General features: G+C 44.6%; 2 protein-coding genes across 2 annotated transcripts in view; one reads left to right on the top strand and one right to left on the bottom strand.

Annotated features, from left to right (window-relative positions):
• Positions 1–572: 572 nt before the first annotated feature.
• Positions 573–4,439, bottom strand: EPM2AIP1 (EPM2A interacting protein 1). Its single transcript, XM_054595177.1, has 2 exons — positions 1,702–4,439; positions 573–1,156 (listed from the first exon to the last, which is right to left on the bottom strand). Exon 1 carries the CDS (start codon positions 4,272–4,274, stop codon positions 2,448–2,450), a length of 1,827 nt encoding a protein of 608 aa, XP_054451152.1. The 5' UTR covers positions 4,275–4,439; the 3' UTR covers positions 573–1,156; positions 1,702–2,447.
• Positions 4,440–4,616: 177 nt separating this feature from the next.
• Positions 4,617–25,473, top strand: part of MLH1 (mutL homolog 1) — a 33,141-nt gene continuing 12,284 nt past the window's right edge. The window contains exons 1-12 of the mRNA XM_054594878.1: positions 4,617–4,839; positions 6,448–6,538; positions 8,594–8,692; positions 11,038–11,111; positions 12,561–12,633; positions 13,735–13,826; positions 15,203–15,245; positions 15,387–15,475; positions 17,485–17,597; positions 19,813–19,906; positions 20,810–20,963; positions 23,756–24,120. Of these exons, the coding sequence (XP_054450853.1) occupies positions 4,724–4,839; positions 6,448–6,538; positions 8,594–8,692; positions 11,038–11,111; positions 12,561–12,633; positions 13,735–13,826; positions 15,203–15,245; positions 15,387–15,475; positions 17,485–17,597; positions 19,813–19,906; positions 20,810–20,963; positions 23,756–24,120 (1,403 nt within the window). The 5' untranslated portion in view covers positions 4,617–4,723. The remainder of the gene's footprint in view (positions 4,840–6,447; positions 6,539–8,593; positions 8,693–11,037; positions 11,112–12,560; positions 12,634–13,734; positions 13,827–15,202; positions 15,246–15,386; positions 15,476–17,484; positions 17,598–19,812; positions 19,907–20,809; positions 20,964–23,755; positions 24,121–25,473) is intronic.

The raw sequence follows: 25,473 nt of genomic DNA, 5'->3' as shown, positions 1-25,473 counted from the left end.
GGGAGAATGGAGATATACACAAATCTTTTAAGAACACTAGTAGGAATAAGAAATATAGGGACATAAGAGATTTTTTAAAAAATAGTACTTATTTTAACTATATTCACTGATACAACAGGACCAGTAACAACTACTTTATAAAAAAATATTAAAAAAAAGACTGCCATGCAGTTACAGAATACAGAAAACAGTAAAATACACATTTTGCCTTTACAAACAAGACTAGTTTATAGCAAATTCTCTATTATTCAAAGTCAATTTAAAATCCTTGGCTTATATCTCCCATCCCCACCCACTCAGTGACTATATGATGCAAACTAATTTTATTATTACCATAAGCAAAATATATACTAGAAATTCACAAAATGTACAATACTTCATTATCTGAGGAACCAGGGTCAGAAAGCAGGAGTAACTTTCAAGTCTTCCAATCATTCTTTCAATAAAGCACTTGCCATGAAAGAGAATACCCCAAACTATTGGGAAATTACCGGTAGCTTTTTTTTTGTTTGGTTGGATTTTCACTGTTCCCCACCGACCACCGCCCCGCCCCCGCGCCAATTTAAGCCTACTCCGTTAACTAAAATCTCAACTTGACCATTCTTGGTATCTTGTCATAACTCTTGCTCTTCTGCTCTCAGTGAATTGTATGTAATAGAATCAAGTCCTTCTTCTGGTTCAAGATCAATTATGGATTTACAAATACTATTGTAAGCTACCAGAACATATCAAGGACTTTACTGAACCTTACCAGCCAAACTCGGAATGTTGGAATTGGTGTTCCCTATCAAGTATTGTCAGCCTGCCCAGCTTGGCCTTCTAATTTTGCTTCTACCGGTAATTTTCCCAGTCCCTCAAAATAAAATAATCTACAATGGGAGGGTCTACTGGCACTTTGAGAAGCACGATTCTTCGTGTGCCAGGTTATCCTATGGCCTGCATGCCAGGAGAACCCCCACTCCCCCCCAACTAAATGTGACAACCAAAAACGTCCCCTGCATGTCCCAACATCCTCTGGAAAGAGGGTTTACTTGCCTCTGGTTGAGAACCAATGACACAATTTTGGTTCTTGGGTTCTTATGGCACTATTTTGATTGCTCAGGCATCAGTTCCTTCTAAATTCTTGGTTGCATCCTGGTTCCTTGAATTTGCTAGACTAACGACCATAGAATAAGGTGTTACAATAGTTAGGACTTCAGCATATTTTCAGATTGTACTTGAGAGGATCTATAAACTGGGTCCTGTTTTTAAGTCATTTTACATATTTGGCTTTACTGTAAGATTTCCTTTCAATGGTTAATATAAAATTTGAAAATTACTGTTTTATCACCAAACAGATGGCTCACTAGAAATATGAAATTGCTACAACCTGAATAAAGCTGCTTCTTGAGTTAAATACTTCTACTTGTACACTGTCTTAAATACAGAATGCAGAGGGTAGTTTCAAATATTCTAATAAATCCATTTCGAGCAGCTAACAAAATCTGATAGTATATTACTACAAAATAGTTTCCTTTAAGCAGGATTTCTTTAAAAAGCAGTTACACCCATGCATATAGGAGAAATAAGCTAAAGTATCTCACACCATCTGATCCTGAAGTGCAAAAATCTTTTTGCCTCATCCTTTTTGACAGGGCCAAACATTTGTCTACAATAGAAAAAAGCATTACTAATGGGCAATCTTTAAGATTCTATACTTACCATAGTCCTTTAATAGGCGAGCTGCTAAAACAGCAACCAATTGTGAATCATTCAGGGGAAACCTCCAATAATTGGTTAGTCTTATCTCCAAATTGCAGGAAGCCTTCTAACCAGCAACTTAAAAAGGATTCTCGCTCCTAAAATTTTATTTGATTATATCCTCTATTAGTAATATTATCATCACTGGGGTGGACAGAGAGGAGGCAAGAGGGAGGTAACCTGTCAATATTTACCTCAGACACATATTTTTAAAAAGTTTCAAACATTTTGATAAAGTACCTCCACTGAACGTACATTCTTCCTTTTCAAATTTCTGGAATTTGCTATATGAGTTTCTGCAAATTGGCTCAAACATACATTTAAGGAGCCGATAATCTGACTATACGCATCAGAATTTCAACATTTCATTAAAATAAGAGCTAAAATTTCTTCAAAACACCTTAAAAAGACTTCTAATTCAACTCACATCATCAGTACTAAACTTCTTTAAAAACAATTACATCATAAAAGCAAAAGACAATGACTTTGCCATTAAGTTTCAAAAGAGGTGTTTGCATGTTTCAGTCCCATGCTGACTCTTGAGATGGAAAAAAAAAAAAAAATCTGTCAGAAGAACCTGAATTGTGATCAATTTGAATGAATAAACTTGGTGTTCTCACGATCCAAATTAGTAAAATTTGAGAAATCAAAATTTGGTTTTTAGAACTAGATTCTGGTTGAATGTTTCCATGTTGTACTACAAAGGCTTATGGATTAGGGTCATTTCTTGCTCTCACAAGGGCATCCCAATGTGGCTCTATTTCAGTCGTGGCGATCCTAAACAGGGCGTGGAGATGCTCATCTGTCAATGGCTGGCTCAAAGTGTGCTGGTTTCTAATCAAATATGAAAAAGCCTTTTCACAGATTTCGCTACTATCAAACAAAGATGCCACCTTACACGCAACCCCTTTGATAATTGGGTAAGATTCAGCAGACAATCCAGCATAGAACTGTCCCAAGTCTTTGTTTCTATATTCCTCCCAAAGTTCAGAACTTGCCTGAAGTTTTGTTAGCTCCACCCTTACCGAAATAGGTGCATATTCAGGTTTAAAGTTAAATGGATTTGCAAACAGTTCTAAGTCCTTTTTAATGAACTTGAGGTCCTTGAAATGTCTATCAAAGTCTTTCTGAAGGCGACTGATCACCACTTTATACCGATTTGGATCAAGTATTTTCTCATCATCTTTAACATGCTGTTTAAGCTCATCGACAACTTCTCTCAAGGCAGCAAAATGTGTTAGATTTTTTTCCTCAATATGTCTCTGAAGTAAATTCAGCTTAACTTCAAAGTTACAAATATGATCAAAGGCAGTGGCAGCAAAGACTCTATTGAATCGCAATAGTTCACTGAGTTCTCGAAGGTGGTCCATAATATCCACCAAGAAGCCAAAGTCGCAAAGCCACTGTTGGTCTGAGAAGTGGACTGTTGTGGCCCCTACGGAAGCCAAGAACGCTTCTATCTCTTTCCTTAATGAAAAGAGTAGTTTTAAAGTTTTCCCTCTTCTAAGCCAATTGTTCAGACATCGTCCATTAACCCTTTCGCCATGCTCTGATTCAGATGAAGTTAGTAAAGCCTGAAATTCGGGTCGCCTAATGCCTCTGGTTTTAATCAAAAGTATCCACTCAGATACGGTACTTATGACCTGACTCACGTCTACATCGTAGGAACTCAACAGTTCCAAGTGAAGGAATCCTGAATAATGGATGACATTCCAACAGTTGGGGCTTACAGCCTTTTCTCTCATGTACGACACCAGTCCTGAGTTCTCACCAATCATCCTCAGAGTGTGGGTTGTGGTTAGTCCAACCATTCGCTGCAAACTAAGCCCTGCTGTCTGCAGGGCCTCAAGGATCGCTGCCATGAGCGCGCCAACACTGAAGTGATGAGTCAGGTTGATAATGGTCAGAAGCTCTTCTTGCACCTCCAAGTCCTGGTCCACACCGCGGACAAAGACCAGGAGGTAGTTCTCATAGGCCACAAAAGCCTGGTCGTCCAACGCAAGGGAGTAGGCTTTAAAGTCCTTGGCTCGGTTAAAAAGCTGACTGCGTAGGTTCTCGTTAATGCTCAGGACCCTCTGCCGGATGGTGTCTGGAGATAAATCAATGCCACCCAAAACGCCGACGTGATCCGGCAGGACATCTTTCAGCACCACCTCCATTAACTGGTACACAAAGTCCCCTTCACTCCAGCCGCGACCCTTCAAGGCCAAGAGGCGGGCGATCCCGAGGCCTGCTCGAGCAGCTCTCTCCTCAGGAGTGGGCGGGATGATCTCTGGCAAGTCCCCCTGCCGCAGGCGCTCCACCAGGGCCGCGCGCTCGCCCTCCTCCACATACCTCTGGTAGTACTGGTGCTCGGCCTCGTAGTGGCGCCTGACGTCGCGTTCACAGGTGGATACGACGAGGTGGGCACAGACCAGGCACAGGGCCCCTTCGCCCTCCGGAGGCTCCACCACCAAATAGCGTTGGGTCCATTCGGGCCGGAATCCCCGAGTTTCCTCGAAATCCATTTTGCTCCTTTTAGGTGTCATCCACATTGTGTCGGCGACCAAAAGAGCTGGGCAGACGTCCCGGTGATTGCAAGCAGAGAGGCGGAGCAGGAGCAAGCGCCAAACGCTACCTAAGCTCTGCGCCAGATCACCCCAGCAGCGCGACACCAACCTCCCGCTAGGGTACCTACGTTCCTATTGGCCGGAAAAACGGACACTGATTTCTATCGCGCAGGCGCAAATCCTCTTAGCTAGAGGGCTGAGGCGACTTTAGGGAGAAACGGAGGGGCCTAGGAACCCTAAGAAGTTTGACTGGCATTCAAACCGCCCAATCAATAGCTCCCTGGCTCGGAAGGGGACCTGCCGCTAGAAGGGGTAGGGGACAGGACGGCGTAAACAGAGTTAAGGTAATGATGTAAGCACGAAGCACTGTCGTGATTGGCTAACGGCACGGCCGGCGAGCATCTTGACCTGACCTGGGATCGTGTGGCGCCAAAATGTCGCTCGTAGCGGGGGTTATTCGGAGGCTGGACGAGACAGTGGTGAACCGCATCGCGGCAGGGGAAGTTATCCAGCGACCGGCTAATGCCATCAAGGAGATGATTGAGAACTGGTACGGAGGTACCTGGGCTTCCTCAGAAGCTACGACTTAACGGGCCGCTCCTCATATGGCGCGGACACGCCTCCCTGACCTGAGCGGAGGCGTGTATAGCGCATGCCTACAGCGGCGGAGGTCTTGGCGGGGCGGTGGGGCGGGGGTCCTCTTTTCTCGCTGGCCGTGCGCTGTCGCGAGACTTTTTCTGGATTGTTGGGGGCGCAATTAGAAGGCTACGCAGGATTATTTTAATGGTGTCATTAACCAAAGGAAATACTTTAAAAATTATATATGCGGAAAGTGCAGATTTTAAAATACATAAAAATTTACGATGGGGAAAAAAATCTCCTTCCTCTTTCATCATTTACAGGGTTATTCCAAAAAAAATCATGCATATTTAAAAATACAGTTCATTTTGAGTTTTATTCCAAATAAATTGTTGAGATTTTAGGATAGGCCGGTCGACTTTCTCTGGGTATAACTTGGGATTTTCCTAATGCCAAAATAGTGATCCCACTTAATGTTTCTTACCCTTTACTTTTATGGGGGACACTTCGAAGATACCTGATTTTAAAAGGTATTCTGTGGATTCTGAAGTTTGGAAATGTCAGGCAATATAGAGGGAAGAGGTTAAAAACGTGGAAAGAAAGGTGGGTGTAAACTGTAAACCTCGAAAAAGATATGCTTATAACGTACCTAAAAATTACATAAGATCCTTTGTGTTAGTCAACTTGATGTTAGTAAAATCCATAGCTTAAAAGAAAAAAATGCCCCAGTGAAGAATGGTATATTTGTAAAGGGGTTTATTGTGAAAACAAACTACTCAGGATAACGGGACTGAAAGAACAGTGGATCAGAAAGCACTACTACGGAGAAGGCAGAGAGAAAGAAAATAGAAGGAACAGGGAACCTAGAAACAGTTTCTTCTTCTGACTAGACTTACACAGTTTATAAAAGCTGGCCTTTGTTTCTACAGTTAATTAGGATTAACTGACAGAACACTTTGGGCCCATTGTTGTACCGTGCCAGAATCCTGGCACAGGATTTAGTACAGCAAAACTAAACATATTAGCTCAGTGGCTTATAATTAACTTTTTAAACTCCTCACCTGAGGATATATCTGTTGATTTCAGAGAAAGAGAAGTATTGATGGGTTTCCTCCCAAAAGCACCCCCCACCAGGTATCAAACCCACAGCCTAGGTGTGTGCCCTGTCCGGGACCTTTTGCTGTACAGAACAACACTCCAACTGAGTTATTCAGGAACCTAAGGCTGAATAAAGTTTGAATAACAGATGGTAGACTTGGAGAAGAAGGTGAGAAAAACACGCGCTAACAGCGCATATAACTTCACTTTCTATCTTAGAGGAACAGAAGTAACTTCACTTTCCATCCTAGAGGAACAGAAATAGTGGTGAATGTTCTTTTGGAAATGACGGTGGGCCCCCTCTGCCCCTCTCTTCCCTTTCTCTAAACTGATCATAATGTAGATACAGAGCCTGTGAGGCAAAGGGAAAACATTAATCAGTCTTCTATTCATCTGGAACTTGTTCTTATTACTTGGCTCATGTTAAAATTTGTGCATTAGGGTCATTACAGACTGATTTTTTTTCTGTTTGATTTGCCAGTTTAGACGCAAAATCCACAAGTATTCAGGTGGTTGTAAAAGAGGGAGGCCTGAAGCTGATTCAGATCCAAGACAATGGCACCGGGATCAGGGTGAGTTAAACCTCAGAGAGGCAGGGTGTTTGCATGCTTCGTGTGATGCATCTGCAGGACGTGGCAGAGCCATTCCCTGTTCTGGACACTCTGGGTTTCTGTGGATGGGATTGTTCGACTGAAAAATTGAATACCGTCAATAATTGTTTATTGAGTTCCCATTCTATAGTGGACACTGTGCAGGAGAATAAAGACGGCAAGGAGTGAGCCATGAGGCCATTTAAAGGATGAAGGTTGTGGGCAAAGAGAACAGTACATGCAAAAACCATGAAATGGAAGCGTGCCTGACATGTTTTAAGGATCAGCAAGGAGACCAGTGGGTCTAGAACAGGGGATGAGATCTGAAAGATAAGCAGACCGATACCGATCATGTTGAAACTTGTGGGCTATTACTCTGAAGAAGGTGGGATGCTATTAGAGGGATATAAGCAAACAGGTACCATGGTTTAGTGAGTTTTATAAGAACACTTTGTCTACAGTGTGGAAAACAGACTGTAGTGGGAGAGGACAGGAGCAGTGAGGAGGCCCTTGTAGCCACGCGGGGGAGGGGAAGTGGTGCCTTGGACCAGTCTGGTCGAAGTTGAGACGTAAGAAGCAGTGAGATTCTGGGTTGATGATGCAGACAAAGCTCTCAGAATTTGCTGCGGCTGGGTGTGAGAGAAAAAGGAGTCAAAAATGATAGCTGTGGAAATAGAAAAAAGTTGCCATTCACTGATGGGAAAGACTGTGGATGAAGTGGGTTCCCGGGAAGATCAGAAAATCACTTGAGGGCATGATAAACTCAAGATGCCTTTTAGTTGGATACGTGTGTGAGTCTGGAGTGCAGGTAGAGGTCTGAGCTGGAGATAAAAATGTGGTGTATTGCATTCTGATGGTATTAAAAGCCATGGGACTCACATGAAAAGGTGCTCAACACCATTAATTAGGCAAATACAAGTAAAAACCACAGTGAGACACCGCTTGACATGCATTAGGATGGCATAAATAAATAAAGGAAGGGAGAAAGGAAGGATGGGAGTGAGAACGTATTGGCAAGGATGCAAAGAGATTGGAACCCTTGTGCATTGTTCGTGGGAAAGTGGAATAGTGCAGCCCTCGTGGAAAATGGTATAATGATTCTTCAAAAAATTAAACAATTACCATATGAACCAGCAGTTCCACTTCAGGGTATATACCCTAAAGAATTGAAAGCAAGGTCTAGAAGAGATTTGTACACCTATGTTTATAGCAACATATTCACAATGGCCAAAGCTTGGAAGCAACCCGTGTGTCAACAAATAAATGAATTAACAAAATATGATGTATGCGTATGAAGAAATATTATTCAGCCTTAAAAACGAATGAAATTTTGACAGATACTGAAACACAGATGAACCTTGAAGACATTATGCTAAGTGAAATAAGCCAGCCCCAAAAGGGCAACTGTTGTATGACTCCTCTTATATGATGCTCCTGGAGTAGTTAAACTTACAGAGACAAAAGACAGATCAGTAGTTACGAGGGGCCTGGGAGAGGGATAATAGAGGGTTTTTGTTTAATGGGTACAGTTTCAGTTTGGGAACGTGGATGCTGGTGAAGGTGGCACAACAGTGTGAATGTATTTATGCTACAGAACTGCACACTTAAAAATGGTTAAAGTGGTAAATTTTGTTATGTATATTTTACTACAGTTGAATGTATCCATAAAATGTATCTAGGTTTTTAATAAGGAAATTTTGTCATAATTTTTATCCAATCCATGAGACTGGATGAGATTATCGAGATAGCGTGTGTAGGCAGAGAAGGGGTCTGAGGGAGGCGTCCGGGGCTCCCCCACTCACTGTCAGAGAGCGGGCGACGGACCAGCAAATGAGACAAGGGAGACAAGTGAGAACGGAGGAGCACCAGGCCAGCGTGGTCTTTCCGTTGCCAAGTGAGGACGTTACTGCTTATTCCTAAGAGGAGTTTCTTCTTAGGTTCATTCAAGAAAGGCAAAGATAAAAAAAGATTTGGAAAAAATGAATAACATAATTATTTCCTTCTTTTTTTTTTTTTTTCCTTTTTGGTGTCTTCTAGAAAGAAGATCTGGATATTGTGTGCGAGAGGTTCACTACAAGTAAACTGCAATGTTTTGAGGATTTAGCTAATATCTCTACCTATGGCTTTCGGGGTGAGGTACGCTAAGCGTTAAGTAAATGTGTGAAACGTCCTGCTGGGATGACATTGCTGCCATTTATCAGCATGTATCTCAACAGATAAATAAGATACAATCTACAGAAAATAGAGGGAGCATGGTAAATGATACTGAGATTGGGAAACTGTGTGATCAAAGAACCTGTAGATTAAAAGAGATTTAAGAGCTGCATGAACCAGCTCCAGAGGATAGCTCTTACTTGGATTCTGATTTGAGACAGAGATAGTTGAACACAGATTGGTTATCTGACTTACTAAGAAATTACTGTTATTTTTCTTGGTGTAAAAATAGTATCATGGGTTACTTTTGCTTCCTTATGCTGTAAGATGTATACCGAAATATATGTGGATGAAATTATATGATGTAGCATAGGAACATATGGTACAGAAAATAGATAAAATACATTTTTAAGACTAAAATAATCTTATTTTTTATGACAGTATTCTGCAGATATTTTTTCATTCACTATGTATATAGAGCTAGATAAATTTTGATGGCTACATACTATTCTGTTACATGTATGTACTGTAGCCTATTCAGATGGTTTCTTTTTGAATGTTTATGCTCTTTGCCCCTTTTTTCTGTTTAACACTGTCACGAATATTCATGTACATACACTGTGTTTTGTTCAGTTATTTCCTTAGGATCAATTTATAGAAATAGCATTCATTAAGTAAAAATATGTATACTTTCCAAACAGTTTGTATTACATTACTATTGCTGCTGAAAAAAATGGCCACAAGCTTGGTAGCTTAAAACAACACACTTGTTATCTTACAGTTTGGAGGTCAGAAGACATGGGCATCAGTACACATATTGGCAGGGCTGTACTCCTTGCTGGAGGTGCTGGGGTACCAGAGACGCTGTTATGGAGCAGCTCTTTGAGGGGAATGAGAATGGAGGTGGGAGAGGGGAATTACTTTGCATTTAGGCCTTTCTGTAGGTTTTTTTTCTTCATGTGCATGTATAACTTTAATTTTTTAAGGCAGCCACTACCCAATCACTGTAATTTAGATCAAACCAGAGTGGTCTCAAGCATTCGAGCTGAAGTGAGCCCCAGATTGTTGCAGGGCGGGGTGATATCAGGGTATTTACCCGGAGGCCCCCAGATTTTACGGAGGCTTCAGCAGACTGGCCTGGCAACGTCCTGGGTCAGTTTCCAAACCCTCCTGGAACCTTCCCCTAGCTACAGGGTATTTTGGGGTTTATTTCACTGTAATTAAAGAAGAAAATGGATTGAAGGAGTTCTGCCTGCCACCCTGTCCTGGGCATTTCGTATGTACTAACTCCTTTATTCTTGACAACTCTGCAGAGTAAGCTCTATTATTATCCTGTTTTGCATATGAGGAAACTGACACTGAGAAATTAAGAAGCATGGCAGGGGCCCACAGCTCGAAGGGGCAGGCTGGGGAGCTGAACCTGCGAGCCTGACTCCAGAGCCTGTGCTCCTCTCACTGGCCCCGGTGCCAGCACAGAGGCCCCTGAAACAGCGGACCGTCTGCCAGTGGCACGCTCTTCTCCTGGTGTTGGGTAGTATTGTGGCACTGTGTATACTTAATGTCCTTCCTTACACAGATGTCAAAATTACTTACATTTTTCATGATGAAAATTAGCTCAGTTACATATACTAGGGAAATCCAGGTAGGACGCATGTGTCTTAGAGCCTGATACTCCTTGTTAGTGAAGTGAACCTGCCACGGGTTCCGTTCGCTCTCTCCTGAGATGCCATCACACAGACCCCGTCACAGTGCCTGGGTTGGTTTTTATATGTAATGACGTCCTTGTGAAAGGAGCTAGAGATTCCAAAGGGCAGGGAAACCATCTTGATTTTAGAGGGGGGGAAAAAGGTCATTTTTAGTTTGTTTTGTTTTGATTACATAATTTTAAATTTACATTTCTAAACATGTAATTGCTTGTAGAAAACAGTTTTAAAAAGTATACAATATTATCTATTTGGACTGACTTTATTTTCCATTTCTGAAGGTAAGTTTTAAAAGTGTTAGAAGACCAATCATTGAGAATATTTAACGTATCTGTAACTCTACCCCTAAACAGAATTGCTATTAGTACATTGATTCTTTGGTGTGTTTCCTTTTGGACTTTCTAATATATTTTTTTCCCCTGTTCTAATAACTATGCTACAAGATTCAATGTGATATTCTCCTCTATTTCTAAAACATGTTTGCAAAGTGAATGAACAAAGTGCTCATTGTCGCCGTTTGTTAATGCGGAAGGGAAGAGGCAGTCTAGGTAACCTTTCCCTAAATGGTGTGACAGGGTTGACTTGGCAGTGAATGTTTTCACTCCATTTCATTCTCTTCCTTAGGCTTTGGCCAGCATAAGCCACGTGGCTCACGTTACAATTACAACCAAAACAGCTGATGGAAAGTGCGCGTACAGGTACATTCATCCAGAAATGTGCTTTATGTCTACACCTCAAAGTAGTCCTGCCTAAACACCAATGTTACCTTTCCTGGCCGAGATCTTGAGTAAATTTTCTTGCCTCCCTTTGGATTAGTTAATAATCCACAGAGGAAGTTATTAGGTAATAATCTTATTTCATGGGTTCTTAAAAGATAGGATGTGACATATTACAAGCATCCAGCCAGGTGTCTGTTACAGAGATATTCTGAGTGGCAGGGCATCGCATTGAACTGACAACCAGACCTGTGCTTGCCCATGTGGCTCGGCTTCCTCAGGGCGGCCCCTGACCGACTGTTGTGCTGGCACAGTTTTCAGAGACTGAAGAATGGCCTGAGAACAGAACACAAATAGGATTCAAGGAGTCAAAAATCACACTTTGTTTTTTTTGAGCTCTGGCCACCCGCTAGTGGGCGGTCCTGCCCGTTTCTCAGTCTCTTGAACAGACAAATGTGTGAGGGAGTGGACAGCAGAGTGTTTCGGAGTGCCCAGGACTGACGCTAGAGGAGTTTGACCCCATGTGAATTATAACTGCCCTGGGATCTGGGTAGGCCGATAGCATTGGAATCCCTTCTCATGACGTGGGGAGACAACTTCCGTTTCTTCACCTCTGGGATCACATCTTGCCCTTGCTTGGACCTGTGGTAACTCCCCTTTGGGGGTGGAATGAAACCTAGAGACATCGTCGTCATGGCGGTCACGCCCTCCTCCTGTGCGCTCAGTCTGCCTTTCAGCCTCCTCTCCTCACGTCCCCAGCTGCAATATTTTCTAAAGCCTCTGTGCTTCTGTTTATATTTTTCCCTTCCTGGATGATCTTCCCTGCCCTCTCCACCTGAAACTTACTCCTCCCTAGAGCACAGATGAATTGTCACCTCTTCTGTGACACCTTCACCTACCCCCACTCTCACCCTAGGCTGAATGTTCCCTTCTCGAGATCACTTAGCCCATCGTGTACACTCTCACTACATCAAGAGCTTTCCGAGGCCTTTCTTTGTTACTGGGGCCTCTGTAGGCCTGATGCATGGTAGCCCAGTTGCGGATTCAGTCTCCAGTGAAGAAGCACATGGAAGGCAACCAATTAATTCTCTCTCTCTTCTCCCCTTCCCATCCTTCCCTTCCTTCCTTCCTCCTTCCTTCTCTGTCCCTCTCTCTCTCCCTGTCAAATCAATAAACATATCCTCAGGTAAGAATTTAGAAAAAAAACCCTCAAGAACTAAAAAGCAACATTTGCTAGAAGAACAGGGATATATATTGGAATGGTTATGGAAGTAGTGGAAAAATGAAGAGGGAAATGGTAATTAAGACAATATATAACATGGCTTTGTTCCAATGTATCGTTGGTATAAATTTCTTTTTTTATCCTTTGGATAAGTAAGTATCTGTTCTGTTTCTGCTGGATATTTATAATCTCCTGTGTTTTCTGATTAGAGCAAGTTACTCAGACGGGAAGCTGAAAGCGCCTCCTAAACCATGTGCAGGCAATCAGGGCACCCAGATCACGGTGAGAATGGGGTGCGGGTGGGTAGATCGTTGAAAAAGAGCTTTGTATAAATAATGAAATGAAATAGTCTCTGAACTTTCACAGTAACAGTAAAGCGAATTTCTGCTAGTTAACAGAAACCCCAAGATATCATCCTCTATGCCAGAGCAATGATGACTGGCTTTTGTGGCATGGCAGCCTGTCCATCCCTCGTCTTTTTTAAGAAGCTTGGGAGGGTCTCTTTATTGGGATGGTAGACATCAGGAGCGGGGTCGTTGGCATGGAAAGAACCGTAAGCCTGGCTCCAGAAGATAGGAGAAGTCAGAGTCCCAGCCTTGCCACTCACTGGTGGTGTGTCCAAAGTCAGGTTGTTTAACGTCCCTTAACCTCACTATCCTCACCCATCAAATGGACTAAAGGACGCCTGGCCGCTCTAAGGGTGTTTGAGTAACTTGAGGGTGCCACCAGGAGAAGGTCCACTGCACCGCCTTATTTCTGGGGTGCCACGTCTGGCCCCTTCGCCCTCTGTGATCCCACAAAGCATCCCGCTGTCGTGCATCCCACCTCACCCCCTCCAACCCCGGCCAGAGCGCCTCTCCCTGAAGATGCTGCCCCCCGGGATCGGCGAGGGAGGCGGCAGGCAGGAAGGAATGTGTGCTTCGAAGTTCATGTTACGAGGAACCCGGTACCGGGTGACCACGGTGGGATTTTTGAGAACCTCAAGTGATCTCAGAAATTTTGTCATTATTCTTAGTTGGAAAGTGTTCGAATGCCATGTGACATTATGATTGTAAATTTATGTTTGCCCCACTAAATGTTGTGCTATTCTGGGGAAGACTGTCCTTTATCTGCCTTCATAGTCCCAGTACAAAGAGCCTAACGGAGAGCCAGCCCCCAGTACCTGTTTGAGAGATCAGTGCATGAATGTGGGAGGCAGGAAAGATATCCCTAATTTCCTTTGCTGAGGCTATGCTGTCTCCTAACCCCACCCAGTCAGTGCTTAGATGGTGCTCCCCATAAACAGAGTTGGATTCTCTGACTTAACACCCAGCTGCAGGTGGACTGGTTGGGTCTTTCTTTCCATATCTGTGAATTTATAAGAAAACTCAATCTTCTATTCAGGTGGAGGACCTTTTTTACAACATATCCACAAGGAGGAAAGCTTTGAAAAACCCAAGCGAAGAGTATGGGAAAATTTTGGAAGTTGTTGGCAGGTACAGTTCAAAATCTGGGCGTGGGTCTCAGATCTCTCACCAAAGGAATGGCTTGCAGTGCTTGTGAACTCAAAACAGTTGCTGAGCTAGAAAACGGCAGTACTAGCCTGCGTAATGTTTCTCGTCAACGTTTAGTCACTAATTCTGGCTTTTCTCTCATGTTCCCAGGAGAGAGCAGTTGGTGTCTGATCAGTGGGGGTTCTTTAGTGACAAGCAAAACAAACAGACTCTAGCTAAACGGAGCCCACAATGTAATTAGTGGAAGTCTAGGAGTGACTCTCCAAGGGGTAAGAAGTGTGGGTAGCTGCTCCTTGGGCAAGAACCAGGGCAGCTTCAGTGATACAGTGTAGTGACCCTGTTCCAGTTGTTTTCATCCTTTTCTTGGCTCTGCTCAAGAGTCTCCTGGGAGAGGGCATCTGATCGGCATAGCTTGGGTCCTCCGTCTGGTGCCCATGCACCCACATCAGTGGGGAGAGGATTTCTTGATTGGCAACTTAACCAAGGGCATATCAAATGGAATGGGGAAGAGATGGTCTCACAGAGGAAGACAAGGGGCTGCAGCAGGAGGCGAAGGGATTCGGGGCGGGTGAAAACACCACTGTGAGAGACTTATGCTACTGGGACAGGGGCTCCAGGGCGGGCTCTCTGAGCCTGCGTGTCCTTGACCTGCAACAGACATGTTCACTATTTTGCAGTAATCCTGAAAAATCAAACGTGAATAAAACATTGCCCCAGTAAAGTGGAACAGAAAAGACATCAAGTTTCTTTGCTTTTCCCTGGAATTGTATAAACCAGTGTCAGAATATTAATTATCTCCTGGAAATAAAGGAGCTCTAGTGGGCTGTTCTATTTCTAGGTGTAAAGTGAGTCATTAATTGTTACCGAATTAGTGCATTTTGCTAGACACAACCCTTCAGTTCCTGGGACCCCTGCAGGGAGGAGTAATAGGTTTGGCCAGCTGAGGAGGGGCCGGGAGACACGGGCCAGGACCTCGGGTCTGGGAAGAAGTGGGAGAAGAGCAGGTGTATCAAGGGGGTTAAAGCTAAGGTCTCATGATGTCCTTGAGGCAACGCAGACCTTTGGAGTCTGCGAGACTGTAGATGAGGAGGAAACTGAGACGCTCCTGCATCTCATCAGCAACCTGTAAAGGCAGAGTGGAACCCTGTTTTCTGTTTGATTCCGCCACATTTCGCATTGGTGTCTCCATGAAGTCTCTGCTGGCTTAACATAATGACACATGATGATATTTTCTTTTGTATCTGTCTTCGTTTACATCACTTAACTCCAACAATTTATTTAACCAAACAGGGGCTCTGACATGTATCGTATATTTGGCCACTCTGCTTACTGTTGTGTTTTGTTTTCCTGTTTGCCAGATATTCGATACACAATGCAGGCGTTGGTTTCTCAGTTAAGAAAGTAAGTTCTTGATTCTTAGGGGGTGGTCATGTGTTATAAAAGAAAAAAGGATTTTGTTATAGCTTGCCTGTAGAGATAATGTTACCATGTTTCAAGCACAGCCATGAGACAGTAAGTCGTGCCTTCTGTTCTGTTTGTCAGCAAGGCGAGACAGTAGCTGACGTCAGAACTCTGCCCAGTGCCACAACCGTGGACAACATTCGCTCCGTTTTTGGAAACGCTGTGAGCCGGTATGTTGAGAACTTACATTTTTTAAAAAATCTTAGGCATTTAATCCCATTATTTTGGGTAAGATAGCACCTGCCTTAACTGTTTGCTTTAATTAAATATGCAGGTGATTTTCACGCTTCAGATTGTTAAGAGTCATTATTTTATGTAACCAGCACATGGGTACATGTTCTTTCTTAAATGGTCTGGCTATAAAAATCAGTGTGTTCTTTCCAGGCCTCTGTCTTCAAACATGGATATCACAGATGTATATTTTATCCTCCAATGCTCCCTTTTTTCCTTTTTTTCCCATTTTCATCACTTCAGGATTTTATAGATTATCATTCAACATTTATTAATTGCCTCCCATATTCCAGGCTTTGTGCGAGAGTTAAGGATGTAAAGACGAATAAAGTATTTCCTGCTCTTAAAGACCTCCCTCTCTGGTGGCAGGCAGACATGCTAGTGTCACCAAATCTTCCTCGTCAGGGAAAGCCTAGGCAGATTCCTTATGGCAGTCCCCTCTGCCACCATGTCCACCACCACCAAAACCACCGTGCCGGGCACGCATGCCTAGCTCAACCTCAGGACTTGAGAAAGCCCCAGCTGCCTACGTCGTCATCTAAGCGGAAACATACTGACATCCTTCTGTGTGTGCCGGGCGTGCGTCAGGCGCGGGGATCCATGCGGGAGCGACGCAACCCCTGCCTTCACTTCCGCAGATAACCTTAAAAGTGGCAGCAGCCAGCACAGAGCCCGGTTTGCTGCTTTGAAGACGAATTATTTATTCTTTGAGCAAAACCAAGTTTCTAACTAGGGGACGGTCCATTTGCTTTTAATTACCTTTTTCTTACTAATTAAGTGGTAATGAATGAATTGTTTTAAAATTGTGCTCCCAAAGCTCAGAGAGCACTCTAGTGTGCTTTTAAGTGAAAGTGTACTTTCTAGTGAAACTTTTAAGAGCTTCTTGGCCAAATTTTAGGACTCAGAATTAGTTGTTAGGAAATTCCTAGGGACTGTAAGCGATTAGAAATCCCACCTGGAGCAGCAGTTCCCAAAGTGTGTTTTCAGAACACCAGCCTCCTGAGACGTTTTGGGAAGAAAAGGTTTGTTGGTTTGTTGTGTATGGGGAACGCTGCCCGCTGTATCCTGTCCTCAGAGACTCAGAACACAGGTTACTGCGACTGCGTGCAGAGCTTGCACCCCATTCAGCCTGTGCCTGCTGAGCACCTGCTGTTTGCTGGCCGCTATATGGTATATGGTAGAGCTACACAGGAGGCAATAAAGCAGAAATGATACTTGCCCTCAGAGGACTCACATTCTGGCTGGAGAGACACAGGAAGTAACCATACCATTCATTAGTGATTGTGCTGGATGCCTCAAAGGAAAGGTAGAAGGCGCTGTGGGAGAACCTCTTAGTGAGGCAGAGAAGGTACTTTGCGGAAGTACCCCGAGATGTGAGGGGTATGGAGGAGTTAGCTAGCTGACCGCAGGAGCTCTCCAGGCAGAGGGACCAAGCACTCAGGAAGCGTCCCCCTCACCCCCCTGCAGGCAGAAACGAGTGTGACTTGCATGAGGACTTCCTTTCGCCTATCACCCTTACCTCCCCAAAAACATGCGCTGGGGGACACTACCCTGGAGCCTCATTATGGTGTGGCATTCAGTCCTGGAAGGATCCAGCAGAGCTGAGTTCCTTGGGAATCCCATCTCTGGGACGTAGCTACTAAGATAAGTGAAAGGTTCGGCCGAATGAAGGTCCAGAGCTCGGACGCGTCATTGTGTCCCAGCAGTCAGAGCCGTGCTTGGCGCAGAGCACAGGTGCCTGGAGACGCTGCCTGGCTGGGTGAGCGGGTGGGCAGGCGGATGGACTGACGGGTGGGCCCGGAGGGCCTCACTGAGCCGAGTCACAGGGGTCCTCATTTGGCAGAATTAGTTTATGGGAAGGAGCCCTGATTTTTTCAATGCTTATTCTTTATAATATTTGAATTTTCTGGTATTTTCAAAAGCCTCAACATTTCTCTTTTCCCACCAGAGAACTGATAGAAGTTGGGTGCGAAGATAAAACGCTAGCCTTCAAAATGAAAGGCTACATATCCAACGCAAACTACTCAGTGAAGAAGTGCATCTTCTTACTCTTCATCAACCGTAAGTGCCGCAGAACCAAGTGGGGAAATCGATCCACGGGGGATTGTACGGATCCGTGGGAAAATTCCTAATCTGCGGGCTTGATGACATGCAGGAACACCTTGTGCTGACATGGGGTTTGGTTGGGAGGCGTTTATAATTAGTTTCTGGACTAAGTCTGCTCGCCCCTCTGAGATGTGCTCATTGCTGGCTGACTGTTGCCCCCAAGAGGGAGCCTGCGAGAGGGCATGGCAGCCCTGCAAGCCAGCGCCTCTTCGTCGCCTGCTGGCACCCGAGCCTTCCCAGGCAGGCCCGGGCAGGTCTTTGCCCTCTCCTTAGATCTGCTGGTCTGAGGTCTGCTGTGGAGATTGCCCAGCAGGACCGGGGGCGGGGGGGTACTTTGTAGGCTATGTTATTAAAAAGTAAATGCTAAGCCCCGTGAGGTTTTCCTTTTTAAAGAATGGGAATTATTTATAATACAAAGAACAGTACTAAAAATCAGGGAGAAAATTAACGAAATAAATTAGGAATTCCTCAGATTTCTTTCCAGTCTTCGTCTCTCTGCTGACATAGTGTTTACATGATGGCTGTCCATTAATATCGATGAAGCAGATATTGTGCAGTCTGCTTTTTTTTTTCATTTAGTTGGACATTATATGGCTTTGAGAGACAGTGACAGGGCAGCAACAAATAATTCCAAACATGGGCTCATTCAAATGTTTTTCAGTTTCCCTCCAGAAACAAGATGCATCTTTCCACGTGTTCATTTCTTATCATTTTAACCTCATAGTTTGTTTACCTTTATTGTTTAAAGCAACTCTTACTTTATAATTTTTGTGTTGTTTGTTTGCTGTTGGAAATGGTATAGTCCCTCCTTGCGTTATACATGTTTGACAGCAGTTCAAAGCAATGTAGAAACAGTAAGGAGGGAGCCAATATTTTATAGCCACATTCTGTTCCACTGATCTTTTTCTACTTTATCGGGAAGGGCATAAACCTGGTACAGAACAAAGCTTGCTTTACTCAGGGCTCAGAAAATGTTTCTCATGTGTTTTTTCCTAACCGTGAAGAGTCACTGCTTTGTAGCATGTGTTGGCTACAGAACAGACAAGCAGAGATCGTCGTCAGTGCCTCCTGCGTGTGTCACATCCATGCTTCTGGTGGGGCCGCTCACCACACAGGCTCTGCATTAACATTAGCTAATCTGGTCCTGATGCCAAGTCCTCGGTAGCAAGGAGGGGTCAGGCTCTACACATGTCATTCAGCTGTCTACCCACAGCGCGGGCTCACTCGGGTGGCAGGGACTAAGAACACTCCTTAGGCATGTCTCAAGGTCAGAAATCTCAGCGGAGGGGCTCCGGCTGTCCATTTGTCCGGCACCCACACCTGCCCTGGGTGGTCAGGACGTGTTAGTACAGTGACGGGGATGTGGACGTAATGAGCACTCAAGAGAACAATAGTCTCCTCCCTGATAAAATCACGGCCATTCTTCTCACTGGAAATAAAAAGATGTGACATACCCTTGACTACACCGACACAGGACAACAGATCATCAGCAGGTCATCTGTCCAGGGAGAAAGGAAAGCCGTGCTTTCTGAAAATAGATCTTTTTCTGATTTGAATCTTATCTCTTTCAGCTTTCATTGTTTCCACCCCCCTCACCTGCCTCATTTCCCAAATTACCTTCAGCGTACAGTCGGGTATTTCTACTGCCGGAAACGCCTAGAAAACTCATCCTTACCCTCCATTACTCAGTCTGGATGCCCACTGCTCCCTCGTGTGTCCGTGTGGCACGCGCCCCTTTCTCGCGGTGCTTACAGCTTGGGGTTGGAATTAGTGTATTCCCCAGCATACTGTCTCCCAGCACATGGCGCGTGTGATAGGTAGCCATTATGTATTTGCAAAGTGGAAAGTCTGGGAGCCAGTGTCAGACTGCCCACTGCCCAGCGAGGGCAAACGTGGTCCAGGCGGGCTGACTTGGGGCGGGGGAGTGGGGAGCAGAATTGACTGCCCTCTCGCGTGCCTACAACTTGGGCGAGAGGAGAGAGTCCTGAGCCCATAGTGAGGTGTGGGGATGGAGCCCCAGGTACAGGGGGCTCTTCTTCCCTGGGAGTCTGATGTGGGAGTCACTCCAGACGTGTTCTTCTGAGGTGATTTCATGGCGAGTATGACTGTTCACTTGTCACCCCACCCATCAGGACAGTTTTTAGCTGGTTCCTTCACTTTTATTTTTTAGATCGTCTGGTAGAGTCAACTTCCTTAAGAAAAGCCATTGAAACAGTGTACGCAGCATATTTGCCCAAAAACACACACCCGTTCCTGTACCTCAGGTAATGTAGCACCAAACTCCTCACCCAAGACTTACCAGAAACCCTCCATCGTGCTGTCCTCTTTGAAAGAGCCAGGCTTGCTGATAGCCTGGGGGGAGTGAATCCCATACCCACCAGTGAAAGGGTGTTCTGTACCTTCTCACAGGTGAAGGGCACAGATTTCTTCCATTTGTTTGCTCATGTAGCAGACTCTCACTGAGAGCCTCTCATGTGCCAGGCACTGTGTTGGTAAAACAAAGATGCATAACCAGGCAGAAATTGCCCCAAATCTGGCAGAGAAACCCCTTCCACTGCCTGGGTCCCTCCAGCGCCCACTACTGACAAAGGTTCATATGGCAAAGCTCCATCATCACAGCAAACAATGACAGATGGCCTTGGAGCTGAGGCAGTAAGTTGATAGCCTGCACATCCTCTAAACTGACTTTTGGATTACATTTTAATGATAGAAAGCTTTCTCACATATATATTCTTGTTTCGATCTTCATTTAATATCAAATAATAAGTAGAGGACAGGTCCCTATTTACAAGTGAGAAAACCAACCCAGAGAAATTAAGTAACTTACCCCAGGTCACATAATAAAAAATTCCACTAGTTCTGGAACAAAAATAACAGGTGACATAAAATAAATGTGCCAGTTACATGCAGAGTGCTTTATATGAATTACCTCTTCACTCTACAAATAAAGAAACTGAGGCAAAGGAAGATGATGTAACTCACTCAAAGCTACCCAGCTCTTACGTAGCAGTCAGCTCTTGAACCCAGGTCACTCAGACTTGACCCTGAAGTTTTGACCATTTTGTCATTTGGCCTCCCCGAAGCCTTTTGGCCACCGCATCCACTGGGTGTGAATTTTTTCCTCATCCTCCACCATCCCAGGTAATTGCTCTCTTTTTTCCTGCCAGTTTAGAAATCAGCCCCCACAATGTAGATGTCAATGTGCACCCCACAAAGCACGAAGTCCACTTCCTGCATGAGGACAGCATCCTGGAGCGGGTGCAGCAGCACATTGAGAGCAAGCTCCTGGGCTCCAACTCCTCCAGGATGTACTTCACCCAGGTGAGGTGCGATCAGCCCTCTTTCCCTGGCGCCTTTGCCACCTTCAGATGTGCCCGTCCAACGTGAGAGCCCAGATTTTTGCCTGTTGCTTTAGGGCTTTCTTTCCACGTATTTGATAGTTTTCTTTTAGTGACATTTCCATCTTTGAACCTCACTCTGAACCTTCACATTAACCCTGGAGTCCTGAGGCCTAAATTCTTCTCATTCCGCCTCCCTCTAGGATCTTAGAGAGATTTCCTAGGAAAACAAGCTGTCTGAGACAGAATAGCGCTCGTTGTCCAAGTGGCCTCCTCTCCGGGAGATGTTCAGGGGGCTGACCCTGCATACACTGGGCAGGGCGGAGGGACTGGGCCCCCGGAGGCTGTGGACTGGAGCGCCTGCCTCTTTCTCTTGGTGCACAAGCCAAGGAGCATAGTTGGGGGCGGCGGGGTCCCAACTCAGAGCTGTCCCTGCTCCTGTGCATCCTCAAGCTACCTTCTCTCCCTGCCAACAGCAGGCCACCCTAGTCCCTGACTTTTGGGCCTCAGAGTCACTTTCTGCCTGTTCCCCAGCTTGTGCCTTGCGTTCCACTGTCCAGGGCCGGTGAGCACAAGCCCTGGTTTGCAGTGAAGCCATTTGCTGTGGAAATCAGAAACCTTGGGAGTCCCGCAGTTTGTTCCAGTGCTGCCGTATTGACAAGCTCTTGCACTCCTCCGGACTTTAAAATTCCCAGCCGCCAAGTACTTGTGTTAATTTCTGCTTCCTAAAACCCACCTGTGCATATTGCGTAGGCAAATACACTGCAAGGGATTTGAGTTTTCCATGAAGAAAGGTTTTTCCTTTTTGAGCAAAGTTGCTACTTTCATTTTTTATTATTTAACTCTTTATTATTGTATATTTCTAAACACACATACAGATAGATAGTACAATGAATCCTCCTGTACCCATTACCCAGCTTCATTGACCAGCAACATTATGCATATTGTTTTCTTTCTTCCTCTCCCACGTTGGGGTGAGGAAAGGAGTGTTTTAAAGCATATTCCAGGCATTTATTTTTTTACTTGGTACTCTATTATGAAATTTAAATAATTTTCTCATGTAATTCAGTGTCCTTTTTTAAAAAAGATTGATCCAATTTGTTGCCCCACTTACTGAGGCATTCATTGGTTGATTCTTGTGTGTGCCCTGACTGGCTTGAACCCGCAGCCTTGGTGAATTGAGGACAACGCTCTGAGCTACCTGGCCAGGGCAGTCCAGGGTCCCTTTTTTTAAACTAGTAAAATGAATAGTAATAATAATAGCCAGGCCATATTTAAATGTCCCAATTGTCGAAAAACCTACAAAATCCTTTTGTACAAGCTTTGTTTAAATCTGTATCCAGTTAATTTCCACATGTGGTGTTTTGTTGTTATGTCTTTTAAATCTCTTTTTAAGTGTCTTTGAAATTAGGAAAGTCACCCTATTTTATGTCATTCCCATTGGCTTATTCTTTAAAAGGTTTCCGGTAGAATAATGCACATTTTGGATTGGCTGCTCCTTGGTGTCACTTAACTCATTCTAATCCTCCATATTTACTATAAACTGGAAATCAGATCTAGAAGCATGATTGAGATGTTTAAAAAAATTTTTGCAAGAATTCTTGGGAGATGAAGCCATGTACTTCCTATCGCATCCCAGCAGGAGGCACATACTGACTTGCTGTGTCATTTTGGCGGTTCATCCAGTGCCAGCCTGACCACTTCACTGTAAAGCTCCCCATTGGTACTTAGCTTAGTGGTCTCACCATCCGGTGTGGCCATTCCCTGAATCAGTTACTTCACTGGGATTGCAAGATGGTGCTTTTCTGATTTTACTATTTTTTCCTGTGTTAATTATAATTCTTCTATATAGAAGAACTTTCCCTCATTTGTTAGAGCTATTTGGTTAGCCTGAAATACAGTTCATACTAGAAAGTAAGGGTAAATGCTGAATTCTCCCTTTAATTATCAGTTTGCAAAGGAATGAGTTGGTGTTCTAGCAATTTCCAGTGACATTTAATGACTTTTTCCTCTCTTTCTGTCTCTTACTATCTCTCCCTCTCTCTTGCTTCCTCTTTCCCTATCTTTTTCTTCACCTTTTAGCATGTCATAGCAATTAACAAGGCAATATAATTTAATCAATTGTGTTGATTTCTCTCTCTCTTCCTTTTTGGCATTTCATTTTTCGATGCTCAGATTCCATTTTAGACAGTGGAAGGCCCTTCAAGCTGGTGTTTTTGTCCTTTTGACCTGACTCCATTAGTCTTGGGTAGTTTATTTGTTTCTGGTGTGATAAGATAGTAGAGGTTCACTTGGTACTTCCCCAGTCCACTTCGCCCCGGAGCCGGGGGAGAGGGGAGAACAGCGAGGGCAGTGGGCACAGCGCTTCAGTCTGGGAGGATAAAGACGCCTGTAGGTGGACGCACTTAATGCCACTGAACTGTACACTGAAAGGATTACATGGTAGATTTTGTGTTACATATATTTTACCACAATAAAAAAAAACTCCTCTTATGGTAGCAAAATATCAATAAGTAAAACCTAAAATGACTAGAACTTTACACTTATATTTCGACGTCAAACCAATTTTAAGATTATAAGGATTTTGCTGAATTTTATATCTGTATATCTTTATTTTTAAACTTTAAATTTAGGTCAGTATTGCTTTTATAGTAATGATTCTGTATAATAATTATACCCGGTTTTAGCTTCTTTCTCTAGTGTTGCTCTCTTTTGGGACCTGGACTTCTAGACTTCATATCCTGAACCTTCCTGCCGTCTTCTTTTTTGTCACAGACTTTACTACCAACTCTTGCAGGCCCCTCTGGGGAGGTGGCTAAATCCACAACAGGAGTGACCCCCTCGCCTGCCTCTAAAAGTGGCGACAAGGTCTATGGCTACCAGATGGTCCGCACAGATTCCCGGGAACAGAAGCTGGATGCCTTTCTGCAGCCTGGGAGCAAAGCCAGCGAGCCCCAGGTCGCTGTCCCAGACGACAGCACAGACCCGGCTGGTGCCAGGCAGCACGACGAGGAAATGCCGGAACTCCCAGCTCCCGCCGACGTGGCCGCCAAGGATCAGAGCTTGGAGCGGGGTGCAGCCAAGGGGACCCCGGAAACGTCAGAGAAGAGAGGGTCCCCCCCAAGCCTGAGCAAACCCAGGTATGGAAAGTGCAACTTGCCTCCTTTGTTTGTTCATAAAACTGCCTCTCACCTGAGCTGTTCATGAACCACTTGCATCTATCTGTCTCCTCTCTGTCTGACCCACCCTCGGCCTCCGATGGGACGGTGCTGTGGCCTTGTCCACTGCCTGCCTTTGACCGTCATAGAAGCACCCATCATAGTGTCCTTTGAAATACCTGAAGTGTCCTTGATTCTTAGCATTGGTTAAAAACATCAGGAAAAAAAAAATCAGATTTGCCCTTTATTGTTAGTAATGACTTTTGATAAAGCCTCAACAGCAGAGGTGGCTAGAGAGAGAGGCCTAAAATATCTGGAGGATTCCCTTTCATCCTACGCAAAGCTGCTGGCCCTCCTTTCAGAAGAAACACACTTCCTCAGCTCAAATTATGAAACTCCCCGAAGCACGTGAGCTAGTAGTGGGTAAGGGTAGAGAAAGAGGGCAGGAAAAAACTGAAGGAATAATGACTGTCGTTGAATTCCGAGCATTTCCAGTGTACAATCTGCAGGCTCTTGAAAGACATCCCACCGACATCGGCGAGGTGCGTCTTTGTTATCTGTGTTCAGGTACTGAACCTGGAGCTCAGGGTCACTTGCCCACGGCTGCACGTCCACTTGGTGGCCGACCACCAAAACCCTGGCACCAACTGCCCATCAGAACTTGGACCGGTTACTTAACTCCAATGTTCTCACTTCTGAGTCAGTCTAATGAGACGACTTCTAAGGACTTTTTCTGGGGAAGAATAAAGGATACTGACATTTTTTGAGCATCTGCCCAGCGCCAGATACTTTACATACGGGATCTTTCTTCTTGCTCTCCATAGCCCTGCCAGGGAACTGTTGCATCTTTGTTTATTACTTAGGAAACGAATACTGCAAGCTATTTAACCACACAGCAGTCCAAGAAATCTTTTTAAACCGGAAATCAGATTGTATCACTCTCTGCTGAAAACCAGCGGTTCCCATTGTCTGTGGGACGAAAAACCCCTGCCCTCCCTCCAGCCCACACCTTCCCTGTCCTTGCGGTGCTTCGGCTGCATGGCCCTGTGGCTGACCTGAGCTCACAGAGCTCCTGGCCCTCACGGTGCTCTCACTGTTCCCTCGGCCTGGGAAGACCCTGGCTTCTTGTCACTCAAGCTCAGAGGCCTTCCTTGTCCATTTAATCTAAAGTTCTCTCTCTCTCACCTCGCCACCATTCTATTCTATTACCTTGTTTTATTCTCTTCATAGCATTTGTTGCTACTTAAAATGTCTTATTTTCTGTTGCTGTTTGACTCCCCTGCTAGAAAGCAAGGATGGCAATGGCAGACACCTTGTCTGTCCTGTTCATGGCTG

This window comes from Pteronotus mesoamericanus, unplaced genomic scaffold, assembly GCF_021234165.1.
Source record: "Pteronotus mesoamericanus isolate MK-2021 breed Mesoamerican mustached bat unplaced genomic scaffold, CSHL_Meso_final scaffold_54, whole genome shotgun sequence".
Lineage (NCBI taxonomy): Eukaryota > Metazoa > Chordata > Mammalia > Chiroptera > Mormoopidae > Pteronotus > Pteronotus mesoamericanus.
Note: the sequence above shows the minus strand (reverse complement) of the source record. Positions and strands in the feature narration are given on the sequence as shown.

What these genes read in the sequence shown, in the direction of transcription:
- EPM2AIP1 (XM_054595177.1), bottom strand. Translation starts at nt 4,274, where the DNA reads ATGTGGATGACACCTAAAAGGAGCAAAATGGATTTCGAGGAAACTCGG.